At 39.7% G+C, this 22,803-nt stretch overlaps 1 protein-coding gene across 1 annotated transcript in view; it reads left to right on the forward strand.

Annotated features, from left to right (window-relative positions):
- The first annotated feature begins 1,789 nt into the window (after nucleotides 1-1,789).
- The window catches only part of GABRR3 (gamma-aminobutyric acid type A receptor subunit rho3), a 32,449-nt gene continuing 11,435 nt past the window's right edge, over nucleotides 1,790-22,803 (forward strand). Inside the window, exons 1-4 of the mRNA XM_086463252.1 lie at nucleotides 1,790-1,917; nucleotides 9,534-9,646; nucleotides 20,078-20,145; nucleotides 21,641-21,864. Of these exons, the coding sequence (XP_086319378.1) occupies nucleotides 1,790-1,917; nucleotides 9,534-9,646; nucleotides 20,078-20,145; nucleotides 21,641-21,864 (533 nt within the window). The remainder of the gene's footprint in view (nucleotides 1,918-9,533; nucleotides 9,647-20,077; nucleotides 20,146-21,640; nucleotides 21,865-22,803) is intronic.

The raw sequence follows: 22,803 nt of genomic DNA on the forward strand, positions 1-22,803 counted from the left end.
AGTATTGGAATAAATTCTCATCAGTTACTGTTTATTCTCCCTTTTCCGTCAAAATGATAGTGCAAATCAATGGAACCTGTTGAAGGTCTTATTAACTACATCTTGTGTTTACCTTCTCTAGAAACTGCACCCTGGGAATACACCAGACCTGCTTGAAGCACTACTATCTGACTGTCCCTGGGTCATACTATACATGGTCTTCCATAATTGGCTGAACAGTAAAACGATTGAACTATGCACAGTGTAGAATGAGGTGGATAACAGAGTTGAAAGCCTTTGCTCTAGGTCACTAAATTCAATCTAACACTTTTGAAGTGTTATTCATGGTCGGGAAGGGATTTTTTAAGTCACAGGCAGATCGCGGTTCGACTCTACATGGAAAAAACAATTGGGAATTAGCTGTTCTTTGGTAACATCCTCCTGGAAATCATTTGCATCTTAGAATTATTTCTTAGCCCAAAGTTAATTGGGAATCTGAGGGAACTTCTGAGGGGGCAGATGCCACATCACAGAATTATTACCTCAAAATTGCTTGGGTGTTAACAGTCCTAGCAGACATAGCGTTGGGTTTGTTTTCATTCCTCTGTTTATTTGTCTTACTTAGGAAGAAGCCTACCACTGGGAGACCTGAATTACTTCTACATCTGTTAGACAGGGGTTGGGTATTTCCATTTCCCTAACTTTCGATCTCCTACCTCTTCATTTTCTAGATAAAGAAAAATAAATACATGCTGTCAATTTTGATAATTGCTGAACTTGCTGATGGCTTGAAAAGGATGAATTTGACTGTCAGCTGAGAAGCTGTGTCCAGGATTGCCCAGTTTTAAGACCACAAGAAATCTTACCACCTTTCATAGGAGCAACAGGCATGTCCAAGTTATGGCTTAAGCAACATTTTGTTCACAAAACGTTGCGCCATTCACTCTGCTATTGAACAGACAGCGCAGAGTAAATGAAATAAAGATAAAATTAGGGGTGGTGGAAGAATACTGAATTGTAGACGTGCACATACCTTGAAAATTTAGGGTAAATTAAATAGGTAGCTGCAGAGCTTACTAAAAGAAAAAAGGAGAAAAAAAAAAATTGTTGGTATTTCCAAATGTTATTGGGGAATATTGAAACAAGACTTCGGTTTTAGTGTGGACTACTATCCAAAAGTAGTTCTGTATCTACAGGCAAAATGCTTGCTACTGCACATTACAGAAACATAAATGACGTTAATTGTTGGGAAGACAATACAATATAGCCAGTTAATGAAAAAGCTTGATCTGTACAGAAAATTATTTTGAGCAGATACACACATATATAGAAAGCAAGATTAATTTAGAGACCTTTGTCATTAAAGCAGATTTTTGTATGGTTTTCTGTGGGATTTAAGGGGGATTAAATGTTTGACATCACATTGCACAGCCTATGTTGAAAAGGTTACTGAGCGGGCGATGGAGAATTCAAATATGCTCCTATGCTGAAAGACTGGAAGCAATGGATAAGACTGCACCCTGGCCAAACAAATTGCAGTATCTACCATATTTCTAAAAGCAAGGTGCTTCTGGTTTGACAGCAGATGACACAGGGATTTAGAGCTGAAGGAATTTTTATGATTTGCCAAAATATGAGGGGAACTCGTCAAGGTCATCAGAACTGGGATGCCCCTGCCTTCTTTCTTCAGTGATACCTTGCTTCATTTGCATCCTTTGTATGCTATGCTGTTTCTAAAGAGTAAAAACACTAAAAATAAAAAGTCAGCAAGGTGGATTGGCTGATTAGGTGCATTTCTCTTTTGGAAGAGATGGTCCTGGTCATGAAAATTCTGTTCCTCACCTGCCTGTGGCCAACAGCAGTGCTACACAGTTCTCAAAGTCAGCATCACCGTCTTCATCATCGGCAACAATTCTCATTCTTAAGAAAGCATAACAGGTAAGCAATATACTCTCTCCATCTATGTTCACCTGATAAACTTTATGCTGCCAGCAACCTTTCACTGCACTCTTTTTGTTCACTGTCCTGCTTTCCCAGTTTCTGGATTTATAGTATGTGTAGTATTGGTAGGCTGTTCCCAAAACAGAAATAGTGAACTATTAATTAATTTTTTTAACCAGATATTTCATATAGTGATTTCATAAATGCTTTGTGACTGTGCAGGTGTGTACACAATCACACCCACACGCAGCTCTTTTAACTTGCATGATACCAGGCTGCTTTTGTGATGTACAAAGTATTCTTGCTCTCTCGCTCCTATTACAAGAAGCAGAAATGCCTTCCAAAGTTCTATGACAATATTATAAAGTGACTTCCATTACCTAAACAGCAGAGTAGCTACACTATCAAGATACAGAAGACACTTTCATGGCACTAAATAGGGTGAATTGTACCTTATTTTTAGTGATGACACAGTGTCTTCCTTTTCTGCTTCTGCTTTAGACATTGAAGATTGTCTCTGTTCTTAGTGTTTCCAATCAAGAAGCTGGTTTAAAATAAATAATGACACAGAGGATTTTACACGTAAGTTTCTCTGGCTAGTGTTAGCGCTTTTTCCCACAAATGAAATTTCACATCATCTGCCACGTGTAGTCTCTGAATGTGTTTCCAGATTAATCGAATAGTGTGTAAAGAGACAAATGACTGCCAGTGATAATCGAAGCAACGTCTCACTTTATTGGGAGATAGGAGAAATTGTAATAAGCATCTTCATTTAAGGAAGGAGAACAGATACAAATGTTACATTTTTCTATGTACTTAACCCCCTATTAAAATAAAAAAGGAAGCTTAATTTAATAGTTCATAATAATCGTAGTTTGTTCATACAACGTCACATATTGAGGAAAATTAACATAAGCAGCTTCCTCTCATAAGCTGTTTTTTCGAGTTACGTGCTTTGTAGCAGGTTGTCATCGCTTAACCCCAGCTGGCAACTAAGCACCGTGTAACCGCTCGCTCACTACTCCCCCCACAGTGGGATGGGGAAGAGAATTGGGGGAAAAAAAAGTAAAACTTGTGGGTTGAGATAAGAACAGTTTAATAACTAAAATAGAGTATTATAATAACAACAACAACGAAGATAAGAATTGTCATGAAAATGAATATAGCAATTCAAGAGAGATAAATCAAACCCCAGATAGACAAGTGATGCACAAGCAATTGCTCACCACCCGCTGACCGATGCCCAGCCAGTCCCCAAGCAACAACCCTCCCCCCCACCAGACAGCTCCCCCCAGTTTATACACTGAGCATGACGTCCTATGGTATGGAATATCCCTTTGCCCAGTTCAGGTTAGCTGTCCTGGCTGTGCTCCCTCCCAGCTTCTTGCTGGCAGAGCATGGGGAGCTGAAAAGTCCTTCACTTTGGACAAGTTCTACTTAGCAACAGCTTAAACATCACTCTGTTACCAGCATTATTCTCACACTAAATCCAAAACACAGCACTGCACCAGCTACTAGGAAGACAATTAACTCTATCCCAGATGAAAGCAGGACACAAGTGTACAGCTGTTCACCTTCTGTATCACTTCTTATATGGTAGTCCAGCAGCGCCATATCTCTGAATCTTTACATATCTTGATAAAATCACATTTAAGCAATGCAACGCCACAGAACATACCCCAGTGACACAATGGGGGCGTCTGGAGATGCTATATTGCTTAGTATTTCTGGATTTCAATTCAAGGTCATAGGTTCACACTTGGTCTAAGCCAAAAGCTCATGAAAAGAATGGCTATTCAGCAGACTGTTTCAAAGTTTTAGAGTGAATGCTGGTGCACAATTATTTGTAACAACAGAATGAAACAAACACAGCTAGCCCTTATATCGACATAATGTCCAATCTTGTGCTTTACTAGTCTCAGGAAGCAGTTAAGAATCAAACGGAAACAGAGTAAAATATCTTCTTATTGCTGTAGTGGTAAGGAATGTCTATTTTAATCTTAGCTGATGTTCTTTTGACAGTGATAAAAGGGAGGCACGTGCCTCTGTTGTTTGCATTTATCCTGTCCTGCAGTAGCTGAGAGGAGTTGCTCCATCACTGACATAAAAAAAACACTGACCCAGAGAGAAGCCTGGTGGTAGGAGGCAGTAGATTTTGCAGTATCCTTCTGGACATCCTTTGCTGACCTCTTGCCGCAGGACAGCAGTAACAATAGTAGCACAGTTTCCTCTCCATCTTCACAGATCTTTACTGATACATACAAATGGATCCATACGACAATCCTGTGAGATAGGCAGATGTGTGTTAACAGAAGGGAAGAACAGGAACAAGGAGGAATCCCAGTACTGCAATCTCAGCTGGTGATGACTGGTGTAGCAGTTTTCTTTACACAAGGCAATGCTTTGGCCTTCCATGTCTTCTTTTCCTCGGTCCTAGTGATTTGGAACTGGAAAGAAGACTGCAGAATCGGAGCCATAGAAAATCTCAAAGCCTAACGGCTGCAAATCAGCTTTTCTGTGCAAAGAATCTAAATACATTTAATTTCTCTTTGTGTGATTCTCTGGTTTTGTTCTAAAGGTGGCATTATCCTCAAGTACATTGCAACAGGGTCTGACTTTCTACAAGCTTCTTTTTCTTTCTGGGGGAAAACCCTTTGATCCAGCACTAGGGTTATTAGGGACACAGATGACAGATGGCCTTGGTTACATGGGTGGCCTTTTAAAAAGAATCCCATGTGAAAACGTTACTTAACGTACAAGTTCTACTGTTTCAATAAGAGTAACCCAATTCTCCCACCAAAGCTATTTGTCTGCATTCTCTTGTAAAGAAGATTTTAAAGTATTAACCAAAAGTACATGAGAAAGAGATTATTCTTATGCTCCATTTCCTACAGCAAAGAACAAAACATTCGACTGTCAAAATATTAGGCTTTTTGACAGTACATGTTGCTGATGTTACTGACAACTTAGAAACAGACTTTTTTATATGAGAAAGAAATGTACAGTTGTGATTATTACATTTCTCTGTGCTTCAAGATTTGTTTAATGTGTTAAAACGTTTAAGAGGTCTGACTGCTGTATAACTCCACAGACTTTTGATTTGATAGTGGCTAGAGTAACTCCAAGATAGCTTTGATTTGGTAGTAGCTGGAGTGTCTTGGGGACATAGCACTGGAAAGAAGCTTATGGCCATTAAATCTAGGGTATTCTTTTCATAAATGGGTCCTTCGTAGTATTTTCATAAACTTAACTAGTTTCATCTTGAATATGACGAGAATTTTTTTCCCCTCTACCCCCATACTACAGCAGTAAAGGAAGTGTAGTATCTTGGATATTAACTTAGTGTAACTGAAACCAAAAAGTTCTCCTAACTGTCCTTCATAAGACACAAGTTTCAGATTTTTCAAAGATCTGTTGTGATGAGGATGGTGCCGGAAATGTGTTTATATCTTCCTGAACACCCAGAACTGCTTTGGCCTTACTCCACTCTCCTCCCAAGAACTTTTACCATACCATTAGTTACGCAGGGCATTAAAACAGAAGGACAGCCACGCAGGATCTTACCAAAGGTCTATGTACTATAGTGCCGTGTTTCCAACAAAGGCTGTAAGCACAAATCTGGAACAATAAGGGCAGGGCTAACAAATAAGTTATTTCCACCTAATACTCCCATCCATATCCACTCATCAGATTTCTCTCAGAGACTTCCTGTGTTGGATGTAATTTCTGCGGATTTACTGACCTTCAGTGGATTTCTTTTCCATGAATTTGTCCGATTCCTCCTTGAACCAGCATAAGCTTTTGATAACCTGGTAAGTTACAACCAGATGGGATATTAACCACATCAATCCCATGAATGCCAATGATTATGGAACTACACTGATGACTTTATGTGCTTAAATCCTTTAACAAAAACCAATCCAAGTACCCTTGAGCGGGCCTTTGACCTTTCATTCGCTGATAGGTATTCAAGGTTAGGTAGGAACAGCTAAATTTGTCTTAAAAGACTGCTATGTATTTGTCCACTGTTAAAGAATTCTGACTTAGTTGTTTTGGTTTTGTACGCAGTAACTAACTCCTTTTTGAAAGTTTGGTCAGACACTAAGGCATCGAGCCATGAGTATGTATAACAGTATTGGGTAGGGAAGTGCCCAAAAGAGTGTATCTCACTTTTTATCATCCAAATAGCTAGTGCCTCTGTTAACTTCCTGTATAAGTACCAGCATAGGTGTCTTTCCTGTGTGATCTGAAACACTTCAAGCGCTTTTTATGACCTCTGTGGGAATTTAATTATAGATTACTGTTTCATTTACATCATGTGAATTGTTGCGTGGAATACAGCTGTGGAAAGCACAGCTATTACAACTGGAAGTAGTAATTTGTTGAACAAGTGCCTCACCGAGAGCAACAAATTTATCGTTGTATTTATCGTTGCCCAAATCTAAGGCAATACCAAGCCATCTGTCAGAGGTCCCTTTGTTGCTACTGCCCCAGGTAGGTAAAGAGAGATTTCCTTTCCTTAGGTGCATGTATCTGCTGATACATGCATCTAGTGATGATTTCACAAAAAATTCTTCACTGGAAGGGTTGTCATGCACTAGAACAGGCTGCCCAGGGAAGAGGTTGACTCACCATCCCTGGACGTATTTAAAAGACACGTAGATTTGGTGCTTAGGGACATGGTTTAGTGGTGGACGTGGCAGTGTTAGGTTTATGATTGGACTCGATGATCTTAAAGATCTTTTCCAACATAAACGATTCTATAATTCTGTGAGTCTAGGTGAGCTTTTCCTCTCAAAAGCCACAGTCTGACATCTGCCAGGGTAACACTGGCATCTAGAAGATGATGGGGCTTTGAGCAACCTTGTCTAGTGGAAGGTGTCCCTGCCCATGGCGGGGGGGGTTGGAACTAGGTGAGCTTTAAGGTCTTTTCCAACCCGAACCATTCTGTGATACTATGATATAATTTTAGCCTGCTTCTTCCAATGAAATCATCGGAGCATCAAACATGTACCTTCCTTGGCACATCTGATGACAAATAACCTCATAGTTCCAAACTTTTAGCTGTGCCATGGCATTCTAAACATAATTCATCATTTTCTCTTATACTGGTTCCCAAGCAGCAGAATTTCCTTGTATACCTATTGCAGAGCATTGCAGCTCTTCAGTTCTGTTGCCCTTTGTACTCTGATACAGGCTTGCTCTCTGGTGATTTCAGTTCTCTGAACCATGGGGTTTCATTTTAGCATGCACATAATTTTCATACTTAGAAAACTCAAGTCTGTATGTCTGATGGGCATTCTGATTGCCCTGGTGATTTGGTTCAGACAACACTGTCAGAGACATTCAAGAATACGAAAGTAAATGAATTTGTTCAAGCCCAACAGTTCTGAATAGCCCAGCAGCCACCTCAGCATTCCTGTAACATAGCATTTTAAAAAGTAATTTCTTGGGCTTCATTATTAAGAAAAAAGGGGAGAAAAGAGAAAAAAATCAAATATAGGCACATACCTTATCCTAAGGTATTCTATACCTCATCTTAAGCAGTGTTTGACTACAGGGCAAATCTTCAGAACAGGTTTCTATCATTCATTCTAAAGTGATAATTAGTGTTTCTGGCAGCAAAGGCCAAGACAATCACAGAAGGCATGAAAGAACTTATGCCTAGGGAGAGTCCCTTGCCTGTGGCAAAGCAGCTGTATTTAAGTAATTCCTACAGGTATATGCCTAACCTATTTTTAAGTAGCCCAAGTGAAAGGAGTCTTAAAACTTGCCCAAGCAATATATTCCCATGTTTCACAATTCTCACCATGCGAATGGTGTTCCTAATGTGTACCATAGATTTCCCTCGGGGCCACTGCTTACCCTACTGGGGAGTGGACATGGAGCAACGGGCCCTGTAAAAGCTCTTCATGTGTTCTGAATTCTGTGATGTGTTCCCACAGTCGTCTTCCTCTAAATTAAACTATACAGGTTCTTACAATCTTCCCATGCCTTTCCCGATATGGGGGCCCAAACTTGGGCATAATCCTGCATCTAAAGTACAGCTAGTTCTGTTATTGCTTGTGGCAAGCCACTTAAAGCAGGACATGCAACAAGGAGCAGAAACTTAAGGAGACACCAGAATATTTTCCTTATAGCAGAATATCCTAATTTGGCTGGTACTGAACCCCAGCCCAGCCATGCTAGGCAGGCCATTAGCAGTTTTCAGTCAGTAAGGGCAACTGACCTGAGTTAGCTACAGGTGTAGCCCATCCCATCATGTCATGGTCATTACAAAGGGGGAAGGTTTGCTCTTATGGTGTACCTGATGAGGTCCCTTATGCTCCTTCTCTGGTTTCTCCTGAGAACTGCTCGCTGGTTGATGGTGATGACTGGATATTTATTTGGCTGAGTATACCTTGGTGTAGTGGTGTTTTCATTAAATGTGTTTCACTTCTACCCACGAGTTTACTCTCCTTTTTCCCAATTCCCCTCACTGACGGATGAGGGTTTGAGGGTGACAGAGCGACTGTTACAGTTTAGCCCCAGGTACAGGCTAAATGCAGACACAGAACCAAGTAATGTAATGGATTCTTTCTAAAGCCTGTGTGTCCCCTGGCTGCCAGATCTGACTGTAGATCTTGTCAGTATTTTCACCAAATAGCTTTGTGGTATGGGCATGCATCAAATCCCTCTGCTGTCTGTGCTATGGTTTCCGTTTATAGCAGAAAAATGGAAAAGGAGTCTGCTTTGTGAAGGGCATCTGCTGTTCATTTCAAATGCAGGCCCAGCATATAAGATTTCTGTCTGCAGAGCTCAAGTTCATTCTTAGGCCTGTGAATTTCCCAGTGGAGTTTGGGATGCTGTGCAGTGTGTTCTGTAGAGGGAAGAAATTAGCAACAGTCACCAAAAAGAAATACAAAATTCATGGCATCCTGCTTTAAGGTTCAACTGTGTTGCAATGATGCTACGCAGAGGCTTAGTTATGTGTGGCATAGGGAAAAATGCAGTGATGGGACTTGATACAAAGGCATGCTGCATTTCTGAGCAGCAATAAAGGGGACAAGCTAAAGAGTAACTTGGCCAAACCTGAGCAATGTTAAAGAGGATCTTAAAAATCAAGTCCCTGGATCCAGGACCAGCAGATTCTCAGCCCTTCTGAAAAAATACTTACACATTTGAGCTCCTAGGAAAAAAGATTCATAATGAAAAGTATAACTCTCTCGGTAATATGGATAATGTATGAAGTGGTTTAAAACCGTGGATATGTGGTGTAATTTCCAAGTCTGAGTTGCAAGTGGTTATGTGACTAATAACATTTTTTCAAACAGCTATAACCTCATATAAAATGACAGATACAATCTCTAAGCGGAACAGAAAAAGAACTAGACATTCTCCCTGGGACTTTTGCTATATAGCTGGTGTCCCTCATAGACCTCAGCACCTCATAGCTAATTTTCCTACCTTTTTCAGTATCTTTCTTCTACTTTATTAGCACAGGTGTTTTCCTTATCACATCAAATTCAACTGTTCAGTCTTCTTGGGTCCCTGCTTCAGTTAACTAGCACTCTGAAAGTCAGGCAGAGGGAAAAAAATGAAGTTTCTTACTTTTTTTTTTTTTTTAAACATAGTAAACGAGAAATTAAAATGAGGAAACTTGACAGCACAAAAGTACGGCCACTTAAATCTGAGCAGATTCTTCGCATAGAGGACCATGACTTTGCACTGAGACCCGGATTTGGAGGTAAGCAGCATGTGCCTGTGCTGTACTGGTTAATAGTTTATCCTCTCTCTGGAAGTTTACTTAAACTCTGTCCAGCAGTGTCACTTAAATTGGAATGACAGACTTAATTGCAGCTTACCCCTTTTGTGGTGCTTCAGGAAATAAAAAAAGAAGGAATCCAGAAATACTTGAAGGCAAAGGAATTCTCTGTGTGTAGTGTATCAATAGGTGAAATGTTCAAATTGTGTCCTTTTCAGAGCTAATTAAAAAAAATTAGAGTAAGATTCTTTGACAACAGTCATTAAGCTATTCCTGTAAACTGCATAGTCTAGAAGCAATCAGCAGATTACTTAGTCATCATATTTGTTTTGAGAGATTGAAATCAAGCATCAATTCCTAAATCTGTTTGCTCTGTACAAAATGAAAACTACCCACAGGCCTTCATTTATTACCGTGTTGTTTCTGTGTTGCTGGGCACTATGATGATTCTTTCTTTATTTAACTAAATTGCATGTGGATAAAGGGGGTACTCAATGGGATATTCACAGTTTGAATTGAATTTTGACTCTGCTTCATGAAAGGTAAAATGAGAAAGCTGGCCCACTAATAAGCTTTGTCTGAGCCTTTGCGTCACCAGTTCAGTGTTCATGATTTGTGAAAATAGACTGAACTGCTCTGGATTATGAAGCCTAAATAAAATATATGAGGAACAATCATCAGCTGTGTAAAACTGGGAGGATAGCTCAAGTCTGTGGACTTCTTGTTGATACCAGCTGCTGGGATCTAAGGTCTGGCAAGCATTCCAGGAGGGAGACCTGGAGTAAGAAGAGCCTCTCTGGATGCACTGGGAGAATGTGAATGGGTTTCTTGTTATCCTAGAAATTCTGTCTTATCAGAGAGCAAAAATCTTGCCTTATTTTGGACAATAGTTATGTCTGTCTCTTGACAACAAAAGTTAGGATTACTTCTTGCCTAATATCTGTCTAGTCTACTATTTATTAGCCCAGACATCTTGTTACCACCTGCTTTGCCACACAAGGATTTTAATTTTTTTGAGAGTGTCATCTCAGAAAGGAAATAGTATTTCCATGAAAGCAAACAACAGTTTGGGATGTAATTTATCACTGGATCACCCCAGAAAGCAATACTTACGATGTACTTAAAAGCAGCTTTCAGAATACACCCTGTGATCTGTCAGTTGTAATTTTCCACAGGCAGTGAGGATTTTTTTACACACGGCAAATCTGTACCAGGCTTTTCTCCCCTTGTCTCTTTACTTTCAGATGACTAGTCATAAAGCCCATCCAATTCTTATTGCAACCAGCTGTAGTTTTTCCACTGACTTCATTGCACAGGGCTCTCAATAATCACATTGCCAATATAATAATAATCACAACAATCATCAATAATTGTATGATTTCAGCTGTAGTCCTCTCTTTCAGAAATAGCTTTCAGCAGAGAAGAGCATCAGCTTTGCTGCTTCTCTGTCATCCACATGCCATAGTGGCATGGGAGGCACTTTTTTCAGTCACACCAGTAGTTTACACACTTCAAATTTCCAGAACTCTTAATATGTAGAATACTTATGTGTGAATATCTGTAAGACTAAAACACAGATCCATGAACGTTTTTACAGCACACAGTGAAAAAAGTCTCAGCAAAATGGATGTCGATCCCAAAGTAATACTCTGTTATTCCTATTTTACTGCTGATTTCAGTGATGTTACAGTAGTAAAGATGGTTTGTTTTTAACAACAGGCAGCTTAATAAGGCAGAGAGTTAGTACAAAAGTGTGACCTCGTCAGAGGACAAAACTCACCAACTAAAACATGAATCTGAATATCATACCCAGAATTTTTGTATGACAGCAGAGACAGAGCATGGATTTCTCTGAAGAATGCTGATGATTAAGTGGGCAGCAGAAGGGAACTTAACTAGAGAAGAAGGTGAAATTAGAGATACTGTGGCTACAGTTATTGCCACGGAAGTCATAACATGGCCCTGAATTGCACAAAGACTTATAACACTGTGGCTTTACATAGTTAAAGCAGGTGAAATTTTGGGGTTGTTTTTACCCAATCTAATGAAGCATTTCAGTACTGTGATTCATGAAGCCTTGTATCTGTCACATGCCACAGTGCATGATTTATTCAGCTCAGCACAATGCATCAATTCACAATATGGATGGGAGGAAAAAAAAAACCTAACAGGTCAAAACAGCTGGGTGAAAACCATGTTTTTAAAAACTATTCTTTACCTTTCGAAGACGGACAATTTTTTGCCCTTTCCTATACCCCAATGTGATTTTCTTTGTATGTCAGGGAGTTGGAAGTACAGATATTGTTAATCTGGCTCCATGTGCCACTTTCCCTGAGAAAGTCAACCATGCTTTCCACCAGTTTGGGAGAAAAAGCAGCTGGAAAATTCATGCTGTTTTGAATCTGCTGGAGATCACTCAGTTCAGGGAGCTCTTAAATCTAAATCTGGCTTGTTTGATTTCATTTAGCCCCAAACATACAAAGTAAATGAGGCAGACTACAGGAACTAGACTTTTTAGTATTTATAATTAAATAACAAAGGAAAAACAGGGAGAGCACATGCTGAATTTGGTTTGTAAACTGAGCAAACACACAGAGGAAAAAACTGGGGGAAATGAATATAGAGCTGTTGGATACTGATGCTACCGGCTGCAGTATTAGTGAAAATAATTGTGACTTTGCTTACATGATTGGTTGCTTTCTCAGGAAAGCTCTGTGGAGGCAAGCGATCCTTTTTTTGACCAAATGGACACAAGTCCGATGTGATTTATGTGGGTGTATTTTGGCATTCTTCAGTTGATGGCAATGCCATTTCAGTTGCACAATCTGAATTTGACACTCTGACTGATTTTAAAATTTAGTCTTGACGTTGTCCATTTATTAACAGAATAGAGATCAAAGTCTGGGAAGTATACTGTGTCAAGATGAAGCAAAACCAGCAAGCTTCTAGCAAGCTGTTTCTACATTTTTGCTATAGAAATGTTACTTTGCCTGCTGTTCATTATACAGTGAGGCTGACTGAAGCAAACCAGTAACTCAGTACACACAAATGTTCTTTAAAAACCTAGACTTCCATTGTTACATTGAACTTATTCGCTAAGCCACGCTCTTGGGTGGCTGTTTGCAGGAGGTGGGGGTAGGGTTTTTTTCCTTCCTGGATTTTTTTGTTGTTTTGTTTTGTTGTTGTCTTCTATATAGTGTCATGGCCCTCTTTTGTTTGGAAGTCTCCAATACGTGGACCCTTGCTGATTCAAACAGATGTGGACCAGCATAGTGATTTGAGTAATTCCACTAGACACTGGACTAGGAGCATGGATGTTTCCTTTCCTCAAACAGCTTTACCAACGGCATCAATGAACATTGCAGGAATTATGTTTAGTCCTTGATGCTTCCAGAAGCAGTGATAAAGGCCAAGAGACGGGTATGTGAGGGTTCTGCAATGGTGTAGTCAATAAAAAACAGCCAGTTCTGGCAAGGTTATCTGTCTGCATAGGTCCTACACAAGGAAACAAAAGACTGTCAGTAGACTCAGTCAGATCTTTTCATGACTTACATATCTCTTACTATTATGGCCTAAAGTACTTCAACTGATCTTTCAGTAGCATCATAAACCGATAATCTGTGAGAATATAGCTTAAGTTTGGACTGGAGAAAAATAAGAAATTAAATAATGTAGCCAGCACTTCTTGGAATGGTTGATTTGCCCATGATTTAAACTTATTGGGAAGCGGTGAGCACAGACGAATATCAGACAGTGAAGAGAGACTTCTAGCAGCTCGAACCTGAGTGCCATGATGCAGACTGCTTTAGTAGCCAAAACTCTGTTTGAGAGAGGTGTTAAAGCAAATCCTTAGAAATGCTTTAAACTTACTTTGTTTTCCACTATACATCTATTTATCTATATCCTATTATTCTCTGAAGTATCTTATTTCAAAGTACTGGCAGAAGTTGAAGTGCGGAAAAAAAACCTTTACAACCTGAAAGGTTATAAAGTGGGTATGTTTATTGTGCGCAGATGCACGGGGGATCGCTCCACCACAAACGTGCACGCCCATCGTGACCGCTTGTCCAGTATTTATACAATTAAAACACTACATATTCCAGAGGCACATACACTTATTCATGATCTATCTCCAAAAAGGCAGTTCCTTCCGGTCACTCTATTTCCATAATCTCCGCCTTGGGCCCCTCCTTGGTGCCCTTGCACAGTCCCTCCAGGTGGTCGTGAACAGGGGTCTTCAGGGATGAAGGCCGTGGGTCTTCAGGGATGAAGGCCGTATGTCTTCCTCGCTGTATACTTTTCACCTCTCCCCTGAAATCTCTAATTTGGCTGAGCTCCCAGTTCCAGACCTGTTTCGGGCTGGTCTGTCCTTGAGTGCACATCTGGCTACCTCCCTTTTGTTATTGTTTGAAGATGGATGTTAGCTAGCCCTTGTTAGCCCTTATCTCCTCCTGCCTTTGACACCTTTGAACCATGAATTACATCCTTGGTTTCTTCTTTTCTGTTTCCCCTTATCAGCTGCTTTCTCCAGCATTCCGGGCCTCCTTTTCAGGCCGTTTGCAGGGGTTAGTAATTAATTGCCTACTTGCATGCATGTTAGTTCTGGGAAAGCAGGTTTTAATAGTTTTAGCGTTTTATCTGTAGCTCTCTATTAATATTTTCGATATATCTTCGGTTAGAAAGTATATTTTCTATACAACCCCCCTATCAAAGTCATTGTGAGCTCTCAGTTTTCTGAGTTCTGTCTCCACTTACTAAAAATTAACATTGCCATTAAAAAAAAATCATAGACTAGCACATAGAGGAGGTCATATTTTATTGCTCTGTGCTTTGGTTTTCCTGACAATAAAACCCTTCCACACATACACTCTGAACTATTTAGCAATCTAAGGATTATGGAACCACATGATCATTGTCACTGTGTACATGCAAATTCTCACTATGTGTGTGTATATATATTGAGGTATCACAACTTTATTTTTCTCTTACACTGTGTCTTAAGGACCTGTTATTTCCTATGCTCACAGTCTGTTACTTACAGAATTTTAAAATTGGTTATCTCTGCTTTGTCAACCCATATAGAGGATAATAACTTAGCAAGTATTAGAAATTATAGAAAATATTTTAGTAGCTTGGCTGGTTAAAAGAGGCAACAGTCTTTCTAGACAATTTGCAACCCAATCTGCAATTAAGCATAATCTTAATTCCAAATTTTCAATGGATCAGACATCCCATTAGCTCACTCCCCTTTTTGCTTCCTCCCTCCTCAAGCTAAATTAGTAACATTTAAATTCATCTGAAGGTAAAAGAGGGGAAAAAGGAAAGAAAACAGGGCCCAAAGAATGTTTAAAAATTGCTGCAATTCTAATAGCTCTTCGCCACCAAGTTGTTTTCTGTACCACAGCCCTCCCCAAAAGGTCAGAAATATCTTCTCACCGTGGTGGACAAGACTCACTCTGATGGAAACAGAATGGCTTTTTCTCATGTATTACTGGAAAGAATAGCTTGAGTCCAGAACAGGAAGGAAATACTTTGGTAATTTGCAAAACCTCTAATAGGCTCCTTCTCAATTCCTCCCCCCCCCCCGCCCCCCCCCGCCTTACATTGCTAATTTTTCTATTGCAAGAGACTGGCTACTGCTAATACTGGTCAACTTTCTTCTCTCACATAAATAAGAAACAAAACAGTAGCAAGAAAATACCATTGCCAGTAAATCTCCTGTTTCAGTCGTGCATGAGGAAAGTAAATACATCTACATAGCGTCACTTCCCTGGGACTTGTTTACATTTCTATCTGGTTTTCTTCCACTAAAGGCCCACAAGCCTTTTTAAGGAGAAAGTACTCCTGTAGACCTTAGTCCTTCCCTCATGTCTGTCTTCTACTAGGCAGCTTTCTGTAGACCTAGCTTTTTTTCCAGCATACACTGTTACAAAGCCAATTGGGATACATTGGCTGGTTTTTCTATAGTCAGTATTTATCATATAGAATTTCAGGTGCAATCTGCTGTGTGTTCAAAGGTCTGACTAGTACAAAAATACTACAGAAGTCACTAAACCAGTCATTATTACTGTAGAAATTGATCCTAAAATGCTAAAAGGATATTCTGTTCACGTAATATCCCTTCTAAAATGGGTATTATAGAACTTGCCTGCAATAGTATCTATTAAAAAAATTCCGTGCTCATGAAGAAATTCTTGTGCTATGTTTAAACCTCTAAAATAAAAGACTGGAAATGGCTTGGGTGAAGATAAACCGATCTGAAAACAATTCTATTTTTTTCTGCTGAGTAGTAATTATCTTGAAAATCTGTGGAGCCTCCATTGTGAAAATCACTAATCCATCTAAAATAATGATTTGCAGCAACGTTAGAGAAGCAACTGAGGCTGCTCAATTTAATAACAAAATCCTCTCTAGCTCCAGTTTTGTCAAACTGGGAAATAAAACCCACAGCTTTGCTCTTGTTCCTTTTTGTTTTTGTTTTTTTTTTTTTTTCCCCAAAGTGAATTTGATGTTGGTGCCTGATGGTCAGGCAGAGATTGAAATTCTCAATATACTAGGGAGAAAGCCGTGGTGTGGACACAGAGGTAGACAAATCACTATTCTGGCTGGTTTAGGATCCATTCCAACGCTTATTGAAGTGCTCTTTTTTAAAAGCATCCAATCGTGGTAAAACAAATCCAAGTGATGAAGAAATTACAGATCTCAGCAACCTGTTCCCAATAGTTAATTATTACTTTTTCTAGTGGAGTTGGTTTTTTAATCACAGACGGAAACGTTCCCAGAAAACTCAGAAAGCCTAGACCAGAGTAAGGCCAATATGTGTATTACGGGGGTGGTGGTATTAGTGACAATATAAAAATGCTTCAGATTAGAAAAGTGAACAATGGCACACTGATGGGACTGGGGTTGCATGTAAGTACAGTGTTTAGTGTCTTTATCATTTACTTACATTGTTGCCAAAGTGGAGTAAGAATAGGAAGAAAATATTTGCAGCTGGTCTGATCTGTCAATAATAGGTCAGGGCTGGGGTTAGGGGATGTGATTTAATAATTGTCCGTGGTGGATGCTAGACTGAACAGTATTTTCTCATTAAACAGCATGAGTATGATCTTTGGACCTTCCCCAGACAGAGAATAAGAATCTCTTTTTAAGGAGTCTGTTTCACAGTTTAAGCATTGCTACCTGATCAGGAACAAATTTCAGTTTAACAGTTTCCCTTTTAGTTAATTCACTTTAGAACCATCCACTGTACTTCTCTAGCCATAGCTGTTGATCTTTTTTATGCTATTCAGTGTCCCCACTGACTTGGTTTTATACAGTTCCCAACTTATTGGGGAAAAAGTTGTTTTTTTCAAAGAATCAAGTGCCTCTGTGTGCATTTCTATGTAACTGGCACTTCAATTTGTGTGCATGTAACCGAAGTAATCATAAACTGCCACTAATTTCTAGTGATCAGTGTTTTTATATCTGCCCAGATGAGGTGAATTATTGAAAGAAATTGTTACCACATACTGCTTGTTGGGGTAGGAAATTGTAATTTTCACAAAGCCCAAGAAAGTATTAGGACTGTAATCATCCGAATCTGAGCAGCTGCCTCTAAGAAAAACAATTTCCTCACTACACATGATATATGGCTTAGGCAGCCAGTCATCCTGCTCTGTGGTATGATTTGTGGGTAGCTCCTTTCCTGTTTGCAGAATGTTGATGGTACACATCTAACTTAATTTGCTTTAGATTTGTCCTGGACTCAGAAACTGATAAAACCATTGTTTTATGTAGAGATCTGCTCCCTTCTCCTCCCACTCACATGATTCTACATAAATAGGAATAAACCTCCTGTTTTCACCAGGCTAGTCAAGCAAATCATGTCCCAGCTTTTTAGTAATAGCAGTTAAGATCAAATGTACACCCAGATATGAGCACTTCCAGTATATCCTAGCATGCGCCTCTGCCATAGTCATGGGGTAAAAGTTTGGACGAATCTACAATATCAAGAAGTTGAAGCTTTGTGGTGGGTAAGGTTAGATAATACACAGATCATCTGCCTATTACAGATGCTCTTAAGCAACCCTGGTAACCAACAGGCATTTACTAGTCACAAGCCATCTCACCCCAATCTACGATGTTCCTGTTACGCTGCATAGGCTTTAAAGGGAGCCAGGGGCTGAGGCCAGGTTTCTATCTTCAACGCTATTTGCATATCAGTCAGCATTTTGTATTGCTCAAGCTCCTAGGATAGAGCACTGTGCTTCTACAGCTAGCCTGCTCCCTGAGCAACCCTGCTTTGTGTACAGCCAGCTCAGCTGTCAGCTCTGCAATGTAGGCTTGTCCTGTTTCGTATGCAAACGAGGAGCTTCACAGGCAACACCTCATCTTTCTGCTCTGTTTCCATTTAAACGATGTGTGAATGCCATTTGTGAACGATGTTCCCATCATGTACAAATCCCACAATGACTGCTACTTAGATTAACCTGTCTTTAGTTTACAAGATAGTTTAGATTTCAGTGGAATACTGAGAAGACAATTCCACTCAGATTACAACCAGGCATTTTTGTACCAGTACTTGGTACAAGTTGGTATTTAGCATAAGTAAACTATTTGTGTGGTATGGTCAAAAGAAAGACAAGAAATGGTTAAAAGTGGTTTAGGAGAGGCATAAAAAATATGTATTGTTTATGTGAAGAAGCCTGGCTGAATATATACATTGATACCCTTGTGCGTCAGCTCTAGGGCAGATTTCTCCTGCTCTCTCTATTCTCCAAAAGAAGCAGATTTTCGCAACTAGTGTTTTACTAATAAACTAATTACTGAACTTTTCTGTCTGTAGTCCTGAATTTTGTTTTGAGCTTTGACAGAGCGATGCATTCCTCTGAGGGAGATGTGATTTCTGATCCAGGCAGCACAGCTCTTCTCAATGCTGAAACATGCTCCTGAGTGCCCTGCTAACTCTGAACGCATTTTACCTTGCTTTCCCATGCACAATGCATCTTCATCTGTTCTGTGCAGGGTCAAACCACCCATTAAAAATAAAAGTCATATAAAGAGATTACAGAGCCAGATTTTAAAATACCTCAAAAATAGTTCGAGATCTCTACTGGTAAGATCTGTAGGCAGCTGTGTAATCCTCAAGGGCTGCTATTTTAAGGATAATTCCAAAAATGAGACATAGTATTGTGGCTGGTTATAAGGAGAGTGATATTTCTGGACTATTTGAGCTTGACACTGACAAAAGGAAAAGAGAATGACAAGAAAAAGAGAAAGACACGTTAGAAAAGCTGTTGCTATCTCCTGCTGTTCAGACTTCCTTGTACTTATGTTTTGTACCGGGTTATTTTAAATGTGTACTTTAAAAATATTTTAACTGACTATTTTTAACAAATGTAATTGGAATCCTGTGTACAATAATTACTAGCAATTTTCATGCCAAATGTAGAATATTTGGGGGGGGGGGGCGGGGGGGCGGGTGTCGGTGTATACACATATATACACACATCTCTTCTCTGTAAGGAAGTCATTAGTCAACTGATTTGGTGGAATGACTTGCTTGCTGAAAATTACACAGGTGCATAACCTTTATAGAACTAGCTCCTTCATTCCAGGTATTGTGCACTGAAGAGACCGGAAATATTTTTATGTTTTGTTTTACGTTTAAAATTTTAATCAATTTTAAATTGATTTTTTAGTCACTTTATTGTAAAACTGCAAATGAACTGTTTGTTCATTCAGATCCCATTGCGTTATGAACTCACAACATTTTTCAATGGCATGAAATAGTACGGTAGTATATAAAATAAAGTCCCCTAGTGCAGTTTAGTATGTATTGTACTTGATAAGAAGTTATGTACTAGGTAATACAAAACACTCCATCACATAACATGCCTAGTACGTGTACAGCTCTTCACTTATGAGATAGTGAGCAAGCAATGCTTTTTCACAAATACCTATGCCGAACTTTAAATAGTTAAGTAACTAAAGATATTTAGGAGGCCTAATAGATGTTTTGTTTATAAGTGTGGGAATAGGCATTGGAAGTGGTAAGAACATTTTCAGTCTTTGATGTATTTGATATATTTACTCAGCTTTTCCCTGTGACATTTCTAAATAGCACTCCAAGCAGTTCATTAGCTTTGGCACCACAAGGAAGCCATCACTGCTGTCCAAACTGCAATGCCAGTAACAACTAGTCTGGCTGCAAAAAGATCACTGAAGGTTTTGTGCTTACTTTTACAACTGCTTAGCATCATCTTTTACTTTTTTTTTTTTTTACCATGGACTTTCTCAATCAGTGTACTAAGATAGACAGACCATAGTAAATGCTGGGATGGGGTACTCTCTGTATGTCGCTAATATACAGTCTTCCTTTTAAAAATATGGATTTACGTTCCTCATCTCTCTTATTCTGTTACATTCAAGGGTCGCCAATACCTGTGGGCATTGATGTGCAGGTAGAAAGCATTGACAGTATATCTGAAGTTGACATGGTAAGTTGGTTAATAGAACTGGAATAAAGAATTTCAGCCAAAATTCATGGTCTCAGAAACATCCAGCTGGATAGTACAGAATAGTAGTTAAAGAAAGCAACTCCTTGAAGAGCACAACCTTGCCTTGAAGCGTGCAAGTCGTACTCATTTAAACTAATAAGTGTAATATAAGAGCACATGTCGAATTTCTCCCTGGGCAAGAGGAACATATCAGAGTGGATGGTGCTCTGATTTGAATATGCGAACCATTCAGTAAGCCCCATGGGCTTCTACATGAGCTCTTAGTGCTCTGCATGCTAGGTGAGGAGGCTTCATGTCATTTGCTCATGCAGATCTGAATATTCCCATAATTTCTGGCGTGGGTGGAGCTGAGGCCATAACAAATGGAAATAGAAAAATTAGTTCCAGGAATGGTCCTAGGAAGGAGACACCCTCGCTGCAATCAAGGACCTGTAGCACTGGAATGCAGGCAGTTCATTCCTCAGCTGAAGTTGTCACTAATAACGCCTCCCAGACATCAGTGCCAAGTTGCCCCGTCCTAGAATGGCAGGGCATGTTTACTTTGCAGAGATCTCATTTACAGTATCTTTTCACAGAGAGTGTAGCTGTATTTGGAGGTGATGAGTTCGCAATGGGATCTGTCAGTATGAACATTCCTTTGCAAACCTACCCAAATCATAAAATCATGTTACAGGGGGAAACCTGAGTATCTTCCCAGTATTCTTATCAGAAGTAATTGTTCTACCGAGATAAATGAAGTCTGCATAATACATAGGTGAGTGCAGAGCAGTTGAGCTGTGCAGAAGCTCTGACTGGGTTTGCAGCATCCTCTCCATGTCTTTCCACATATATATTTGCAGTCGTATTATTTCTCTAAATAGGATGATAAAATATTTGTAACCATCTTTCATGGTTTTTTAAAAAATTGTAATTCTTCTGAAATTTAATTGTTTACTCTTATGAAATTCATCATAGTTTCTTTTTGATGCATTTCACTCATAAATGTACTGATCTAAAAGCCCGGCGGAATATTTGTACAAAATGTCCAGATTAATGGATTTTACAAATTGACCTAATGCTTATGAAGAACTCAAATTAATCCCTTTGTAAAGGAACCACAGTACGTTCTGGGAAAAGACTGTGAAGATTTCCAAAGGAATCCCCTTTTCATTTGCCTTTGGTTGGTTTAAAAGTTTCTTTATCACTTCACTGATGGCCCAATCCAGCAGACCACTGAAATCTCTAAAAGTTTATCTAAATATAAATGAAGTATGAACCTCAGGCTCAGACACCAGTGACAAGGCAAACAGCCAGTATCTCAGAGGTAGTTCTAATCTATATTTAAATTAATTGAGCAGCGTTTGAGTCCTCCCATTGAGAATCTTACAGATGATGTTCAGAGAAGAAACTTTGCATGAGTTGATTACTTTGTACTGTTTTCTATTGTACGTGAATAAAACAAGCGTTGTCTTCTTTTATTTTTAATTAAACAAAGGACTTCACAATGACTTTGTATCTCAGACATTACTGGAAGGATGAGAGACTTTCATTTCGTAGTAACAAAAACAAAAGCATGACTTTTGATGGAAGACTGATAAAAAAGATCTGGGTACCTGATGTATTTTTTGTACACTCCAAAAGAGCTTTCATCCATGATACAACTGTGGAAAACGTCATGCTCAGAGTATACCCTGATGGCAATGTACTCTTCAGTCTACGGTAAGAACAATACCCTTTTATATGAAAATACATGACTGCAATTGTGGACCAATAGTCTGTACAGCGAGAATCTACTGGAAATATTTGCAGTTAAGCTTCTGACACTGGACTGATCCCCTGGCATCAGATAATGGGAGCTGGTCACCAGTGTACCATCAGGAAAACAAATTTGGCATCGATAACATATAGATAATTTTTTTTATCATTCACATATTGTTTCCTGTCACAGGATAATAGCAGTTTTTCATCTGTTGTAAATAGCACTGAAGTTTATCAAGTGTTAATTCATTGCCAGTGGTTTTAGCAATATTGCAGTAGTTTTACTGTTGAGTATAGTAAAGCCCAAAACTATTAGTAAAGAGCAAATGGTGAGTTTGTTTTTTTTTCCCCCCCTGAGTCTAACACTGTCTCAGCTATTTTCATCCTGCTGTATTGGGTTTGCACGGCAAGGTTTTGGCAGTGGGGGGGGCCTACAGGGATGGCTTCTGTGAGAAGCTGCTAGAAGCTTCCCCTATGTCCGATACAGCCAATGCTGGCCAGCTCCAAGATGGACCCGCCACTGGCCAAGTCTGAGCCCATCAGTGACAGCGGTAACGCCTCTGGGATAATGTATTTAAGAAGATGAAAAACTACTGTGCAACAGCAATTGCGGCTGGAGAAGAGGGGAATGAGAATATGAGACATGCAACTGCATGCACCAGTTTCAGTGAAGAGAGACAGGAGGTGCTCCAGGCACCAGAGCAGAGATTCCCCTGCAGCCCGTGGTGAAGACCATGGTGAGGCAGGTTGTACCTCTGCAGCCCATGGAGGTTAATATTGGAGCAGATATCCACCTGCAGCCCATGGAGGACCCCACACTGGAGCAGGTGGATGCTCCACAGGCTGGGAGCAGGCTCCCGGCAAGACCTGTGGCCCCGTGGAGAGAGAGAGAAGACCACC

Source organism: Leptosomus discolor, chromosome 1 (genome assembly GCF_034619465.1).
Source record: "Leptosomus discolor isolate bLepDis1 chromosome 1, bLepDis1.hap2, whole genome shotgun sequence".
NCBI lineage: Eukaryota > Metazoa > Chordata > Aves > Leptosomiformes > Leptosomidae > Leptosomus > Leptosomus discolor.